The following is a 7,381-nucleotide window of genomic DNA, read 5'->3' on the forward strand; positions in this document are numbered from 1 at the left end:
GAGAATCGAAAAAAGCAAAAAAGATCAAAGCTTACATAAAATCCGACTGAAAACGTTTTAGATATTTTCCAATTACTACAGCCTAAGGGTAAATGTATTTTCCAGAAATGCTATATAAGCCGTAAAAATAAAATTAGCCATGATATGACAGTATTATAGTACAAACAGTAAAACGTGTTTTAAAAATCAATTTTTTTTTGAAGAACTAAAATTCTCAATGGTAAAACTATCTTGCTTCGACCTAATATTTAAATGCCTTTTGTTTCCATTTGCCAGTTTCCGTGTTTTGAACATAATCGAACATTGATGTGACATGAATTAAACTGTTTTCTCCGTACTCCAAAAAAAGTTCTTTGCAACTCAATTGCTAATTTTAAATCATCAAGTCATGGCTCGTTTCCGTTGCATAACATAGCAAAATGACATATCGCCTCCCACAAAGTTTACAATTATTTAAGATGAACCTGTAGTCACCAATTAGTAGTTCCAAATTATAAAATGTAAAGTTAGTATAACTTGAAAAATATATTTCTATTAATAATAAGCTTTTAGGTATAAGCCGAGCTGAATGTACGTGCATTACAAGAAATATTGATTTTATAACAATGAATATAATATAAATTACCTCTCCATCAACAGCAGACCTCATCATATGTTCTCTGAAACTTTTCACCACATTTTCAAGTGCACATTGTCCGATTCCAGTTAATCCACCGCCTTTCAACTCGAATGGGTTGGATTCATTTCCCTGTGTTTGGGAATGTATGGGGCTGGATCCATGTGGTCTCCTAAAGCTTCTCGAGATAACAGTCTCGCCCATCCCATTTGCGATTCCGACTGTTGAGCCACTTCCATTAGGCGCGATGGATTGCTGAGAACAAAATTTCTTTCCTCGCTAAAAAGTTAGGTATTCACTTTTTATGTCATAAGTATCAAAGAGTAATTGTGTTTTGAAACACTTGAATGAACATTTAACGGTTAATTTGAAACACCCAAACAGCCTGATTGACAAAAGGCAAAAGCTTACCTGTAGTAAAGTGATAGGCGAGGAATATTGATTTTTATTGTCAATAGAAATAGATGTATCCAAATGGGGGAGAGTGTTGTAAGGACCATCTAGATAGTAAGTCTTCAGTTCTTGTAGGGCAGCAGGAGCCTGTGGTTCAATGAAGTTAGAAAAATTGTTATTTACCAGCCATTCCTGAACATTAATTGATGGTGAACTATCTGGGTTTATGGGAACCTAAAAGAACAGAATTCTAAACAGTAACTGACTTACACAATACATTTTAACGTTTCACATATGGAAGTAGTAGTGGTAGGGCATTTGACGAACTAGCACATTAGCTAAACATTAGAAGCAAAACTTTGTAAAATTTCATTAAACTTAAGTGAAATCTCCTATACAAGGTGATTCAAAATTGGTGTCGTTCTTTTATTGTCACCATAACCTCAAATTGATGTGTTAACAAAAATACTTTCTCTGTTTAACTCCAAACCAGTTTGTGCCTGCTGCGCCCAGTTTGTGCCCATTTATTACAAAAAAATATCTCGTTTGATTGGATTCTAATGTCAGTTTCCTCATTGTGCCCTCATGGCCATAAACTATTATTATGATTATTGATTATACCAACAATAATTGTCCCCATTTGTGAAATTTTTATTATAACAATAAACATATTAGAAATATTTGCAGTTCGAAACACGTACCTCTGACTCCAACAGGTGTGGACAACTATCATCAGCTTCAGATAGTGATTTATATTCTTGACTCAACGTTTTCCCTGCTGATAGAAGTATATTTGCCCAATAACGTCCATTGGATGCTTCTCTAACTTTGTTCACGTTCTGGGCAGTTTCAAGAAATTCTATGCCTCTGGGACTATTTCCGGAAGCTCCAGGTTCCAAGCCTTTTTTTGGTACGTTGTAGCTCCCTGGTTTCATGTAAACCCTACTTTACAAAGCCAGGGTTAAAAATGTTGTTAAGAACCAAGCAAGTCCTCTGGATGCAACCTTCTAGTACGCTCTTCCTCAGAATCATATTCTTCTTTGGCACAAAAATCGCCAGAATAAGTTTGATTGGCTTGATCAATAGTTTCCGTCATTGGAGGAGAATTGTTAATAGGTAAATGGAGGATTCCCCGAATGTTTCTAGAAGAGTCGCTTCCGTTAGTAACAGTAGATGTAGTAGCAGTATCGCTTGAGGTTGTAGGTTTTTTCATGGCTCCTTCCGAAGCACTTTTAACCAAATTGATCTGGAAACACATGTTATAAAATTGTTACCAATGCAGTATATTAACCAAATGTCCCAAACCGAGAATTAGGTATTTACAATCAATGAAATAATATTTCTAACTAAAAAATGTAAACTTCTTTGCAGCGTCTTATGCGGAAACACTGCGAAAGAACCGAAGTCATAATCCATTTAAGATATGATATAACAGATGTATGGATATCGATATGACAGCAATTTTATTCAGATTTTTTCAATTTAAAAAGTGTAAAATTTGGTCGCTACTTTTGACGCAAATGTTTAGTTAAATGAGGAAACTTTAAAAAGGTGAAAATATTGGAAATCGGGGCTTTTGAGGTCTTAAAAAAAATACTCAGACCCGTTAAAACATGTAGCTGTGGTAAATTTTGCTGTAATTATTACGCAAAAGAATCCTCACAAAGAAATTGAATCAAGTGAAGAAGTAGACTAATGAAACTCAGATGTGAGACTAGTTAATTCCCTAAATTTGGCAATTAACTCAGAAGTGCTACTATTTCACTTCTCCAACTTTTAACATACGTACATTTTGTTTTATTATCTTTGAATCATTTGTGAAAAACCAGTTACCTGTGATGGTATTAAGTTATTAACCGAATACACATTGGCCCCTGAACTGGACGTATTAAGATTTGTGTCTAGATTGTAGAAAATTTTTGTCAACTGTCCAGCCAGTTCCATAGTTTCTTTCTCCCATCGTACATAACAGGACCGAAATTCAGGTGTAAGTTCTTTTTCAATCTTTCCCAAACTTGATCCTAAAAAAATAATTTACAAACTTTCATAATAAGCCAGTTAGTTTTCCGGTGAAGGTGTTTACAAAAGTTTTCTAATAAAACAGCCGAGTTGGTTACTCTATTCTCCGTTCCCAAGAGTCATCAAAATTCTATGAAAATTATCCGATGGTGGAAAATGTCATTTTTAGATTTTACACAAATTCTACAAGCCCGGCGCAAATTTAATTGGAATAATGATATTATAGATCGAATATTACAAATCAACTACATCAGCACCATTAAAACTGTGGGTTTTTTCCATTCAGAACAAAAGTTTAGTCATACATATAGCACAGTTTCATATTTTCCCAATTATGTAATTCCAAAACCGTAAACTAATCGGATGAAACTTTTGAAATTAATTTACGTTAAATTTTGATAAAATATTGGCGGTTCCATTTAACTAATTTTACTTGGTTACTATCACACGTTTATGACGCACTTGTTCTTTTGGACAATAATTTTCAAATGCGCACCTCTTAAAATCTAAAACTTTCGAGGAAAACATTTTCTGACTAAATACTTATTTACTGATATGGGCAACCTTTTATAGAGCGGAGCTGCTTTGGCATGAGCTGAAACTTTCGGAATTATTGCAACCATTTTTCAAGTTACGGATACTAGTCTATATTCGTGGTATGCTGTTTGTAAAAGGGAATTTACTTCTTTATTTTCGGTTTTTCTTTGTTATACAGGCTGGTTCATTTTCCAAGAACCAACCAAACATCTGGTAAATTATAGCGAATACAGAAAATAGAAAGAAAATGTGTCATACAAATGTTCTGTAATTGCTAATAATTAAAACTTAAGAAGTAAAAGTATTAAAATATTTTACACTCACCATCTCGATTTTCCCAGTATCCTTTCAAAATATGCCAACAATTAGTCAGCCGTACGAACGCATAAATAAAATCTTTAGTGGCCCATGGGATGCCCTGGGAATGAATATTTGAAATAGTAGTGCAAGGTTTTAATATTTCGGATCTGGTTCGGATGCACAAGTTTTGAATGTTACGAAAGCAAGGTCGGTTGCGATTTCTGTAAGCAATCTGTTCCGCAGTTAGGCAGCTCTTTTCCAAAAATTTGACGAAGTTTTCTTGAGTCGTTGGCTCAGCAGTACTCTAACATATTAAGGCAAACTTTATATGTTATCAATATTGGCATAGATTTCATTACCAGCAGTTCGTTCGCCGGAGGAGTAATTTGCCCAAAATCGTACCCTTCTGGAGGATCATTGATTCGATCAACTTCTGCAGTTCCGTCTTCCCTTTCTCTTCTGTCCTTAACAGCAGCTCCTGCATATACAAGATCGATGGTACTGGAACTAGAATTTGCCGGGCCATAAATCGACGTATTCGATCCGCTAACGTGCCCCATAGGAAGACCGTATTGATTGCCAAGATTGAACTGGGTATACTGATAGTGTTGTAAGTAGGGCCTGGCTACCGTTGAGGTGGGATGATAAGGCACTAGCGATGGTATCGGAGCCCTATAGCCTACCGTAGGGTAGTACGATGGGTATATACCTCCTTGGCAGTTACATACATGATGCATGTGTAAGTGGACATTTTGTTGCTGACTGTTCCCATTCTCTGAACGGTTTTGATCCATTAGTTTTCTTGTTAATTAATTATAGAATGCTAAAATGTGGAAAAGAATTAAGAGTATAACAGATATAGCGTTTTATCATTGACTTTCTTAATCGGTTACAGCTGTGTCATAAACAACATAATATTTTGTCCTATTAAACATTAAATTGGGCATACAAGTACATATTTGGAGAGGCAAGTTGCTATCAGCCACAAAAAAAAAATTAACCAGGTAATTTTGGATTGGTCCCTTAAAATAGGTCAACTTATACCAGAGATCAGCCTAATCTACTAATCTCTGCTTATACCATCATTACATGTGTAYAAAAATAAGCATGCAATCAAGGGCGAATCCAAGATCCCTCTTGTGCTGGRTTTATCTCGACTARCGATAATTTTTCTAATTTCATAGACAACAAAAGACTGCATTTCTACTACAYGAYCCACCCCCTGCCTTAAAAGCTGGGCCCGCATGAAAACTGCTCAAGGTATGATATAAAATTTCGCTTTCTGGGTCGAAACTACTCGAATTTCCTCGCTCATGTTATGGCTGAATYAAATTTTCAATTCTTTATGCAACGATACCAAAACGAATTCAAACGTGGCTCAAACGGGGCTTGAGAATCTTCGAAAAAAMGGCAGCGTCAWGTTTGAGTCGAGTTTGCAACTCAAAAAAAAGTACGCAAATGTAAAACTGTTTAAAATCATGKKTTTTTTGAGAAAACTGCAGMATTTCYTTATCRATGGTTCACTTTCTAAAAAGACCATTTAGTTCTCTCTGGAATKATGTAAAAATWRTCGTTCTTTTTTTTCTTTCGTWCTCTAATTTTTATTTCATATTTTTTATTAGGTATTAGCAACAAATTAAAATTATTCAGGCCTAAAAAGACAATTTGCTGCAAGCAGTTAGAARACAGCAATGTYTTARGACTAGTTTTACAATKAATGAATGATATACGGTCATATAAAAAGGTAAAAGACCGAAGAAACAGTAGTCGCGTCGCCCACATTTGAAGCGCTTATTGCCCTGAAAACAGGAGAGACTCTAAAAAACGATCTTTGAAAGTTTTTATGACGAAAGGGCGGTTTGACATTATAAAAATGCATTCAGTAAACTCAGTTTGAAGCAAAAAAACCGTTTCTTACTTCATTTGAACTAGTCCGTATTAAATACCACGCTCAACATACTTACTTAGTAGGAAATCGACAATGAAAATAAATTGAAATGAGCGAATGTTTGTCAAGGGGTGAATAATAAATGTAATAAATACTATTGGATAAGAATCCAATTATACTATTGGATAAGGTCGATAAAGATATCGATCTTAGTTTTAATAAAATCAACCCTAACAAAATAGTTCTGCTTACCTTGTATAAAATCGTATTGTCCTTACCTCAAGGGTTACACAAAAAAACGAAACGTTTAATCTAAATGATTGAAATACTACTGATTAGAGCATCACGAGTGTCGATTTTTAACTTAACATAGAGAAAGTGTTTTGGTAAAATTAGACTCAAAAACGACAGCTTTCCAACGTACACATTTGTTTTGTTTGATAATAAATATGGTTGCTTAGCGATACAACAATGGACATGCTACTCGGATTATTATCACCAGAATTGTGAAAAATAATTTCAAAATGGATTTAAAACTTTTTTATCTAACTATCAAGCAAAATATTTAAATGAACTTTATAAAAATAAAAAAAATAAATTGGGTGTGGGCGTAGATGTTAGAAGCGGTTTTTACAAAACTGGCATATTAATAATCTTAGAAAAAATCTAAATAATGGGAAAAATCAAAGAGCTTATTTTTTTAGGCGTACCTACTCTATGTTCCATAAATATGTATCAGGCGCTTGATGAGTGAAAGCCATTATAAATAACATAGACCAAAATTTTAATATTTATTAAAAATTGTATCCAAAGTGGCAGTTTTCAATTTGTCATATACAGTTGAGTCCGGATATAACGAACTTGAAAAATGAACTAAAACTTGATCGTTATATCCGGAGTTTGCTATAAGCGAATAATAATATAAAAACACATGGTGTATTTTATTTCGTTATTTTTACATAGAGTAGTAGAAGTTAGTCGGTAGAACTAAAAAGAACACAAAAAGATAAACAGAAGACAATTTGAAATCTACTTCACAAGGTCTGTAATTTTTGCTTGTACATTTCTGTTGCAAAAATAGATGTTATTTTTGTAGTTTTCAAGATCACAAAATGACTCCCAAATATGATTAGGAACTTGGCGTGATTGTAGAAAATTCCTAGTTTCCGACACTTTTTTTGTCATTTCAGAAATGGTTGGAACAGCATTAGTATCTACAGTAGAATCAGTTTCACCTAAATCGTCATCCTCTTCATTATCGCTTAAAGCTGTAGATGAGGTTACGGAGTCTATAATTTGCTCATCGATCAACATTTCTCTTGTAAGAATGCCATTATCAATGCTCACATATTCGAAGAAATGGAAATCACGCAGTTTGGTTTTAACTTGTTCTTCGACAAAATTGGGCACATCTTCATCTGAGTCATACTCGTAGTCAGAGTCTTTATGCTTTTCTAACCATTCATTAAGTGGAATTTTATCGTCTGGTTCATAATCATTGTCTTTTCTTACAAATTCACCATGCTTAAAGAAATTTGCAATGGTTTTTCGGCTAACTTTTTGCCAAGCTCTATGAATGAAATTGACTGCATCTAAGAGATTTACAGAAAATGTTTCATTTTTATCGA

The 7,381-nt window shown here is 34.1% G+C and overlaps 1 protein-coding gene across 3 annotated transcripts; it reads right to left on the minus strand.

The window, feature by feature from the left end:
• Positions 1 to 61: 61 nt before the first annotated feature.
• Positions 62 to 6,201, minus strand: LOC125503348. Of its 3 annotated transcripts, none has more exons than XM_048663454.1 (8): positions 6,006 to 6,201; positions 4,225 to 4,688; positions 3,890 to 4,169; positions 2,843 to 3,030; positions 2,014 to 2,255; positions 1,711 to 1,951; positions 1,028 to 1,243; positions 62 to 871 (listed from the first exon to the last, which is right to left on the minus strand). In XM_048663454.1, the coding sequence occupies exons 2-8, from the start codon at positions 4,657 to 4,659 to the stop codon at positions 374 to 376; spliced, it is 2,100 nt and encodes a 699-aa protein (XP_048519411.1). In that variant the 5' UTR covers positions 4,660 to 4,688; positions 6,006 to 6,201; the 3' UTR covers positions 62 to 373. The 3 variants fall into 3 exon arrangements, with proteins under 3 accessions (XP_048519411.1, XP_048519410.1, XP_048519409.1); XM_048663453.1 differs by having other exon boundaries at positions 209 to 895; positions 6,032 to 6,201; XM_048663452.1 differs by having other exon boundaries at positions 209 to 895.
• Between the last annotated feature and the right edge of the window lie 1,180 nt (positions 6,202 to 7,381).

This window comes from Dendroctonus ponderosae, unplaced genomic scaffold (genome assembly GCF_020466585.1).
Source record: "Dendroctonus ponderosae isolate FM_Combo_2020 unplaced genomic scaffold, Dpon_F_20191213v2 Dpon_F_20191213_2, whole genome shotgun sequence".
In the NCBI taxonomy this organism is placed as follows: Eukaryota; Metazoa; Arthropoda; class Insecta; order Coleoptera; family Curculionidae; genus Dendroctonus; species Dendroctonus ponderosae.

Bases quoted from the DNA above. Each gene is read 5' to 3' on its own strand.
- LOC125503348 (XM_048663453.1), bottom strand. From the start codon at position 4,659: ATGGATCAAAACCGTTCAGAGAATGGGAACAGTCAGCAACAAAATGTC. The intron at 1,952-2,013 runs GTTGCATCCAGA...TTTGTAAAGTAG, and splicing joins GAGGAAGAGCGTACTAGAAG to GGTTTACATGAAACCAGGGA. The intron at 896-1,027 runs GTAAGCTTTTGC...CTAACTTTTTAG, and splicing joins CGCCTATCACTTTACTACAG to CGAGGAAAGAAATTTTGTTC.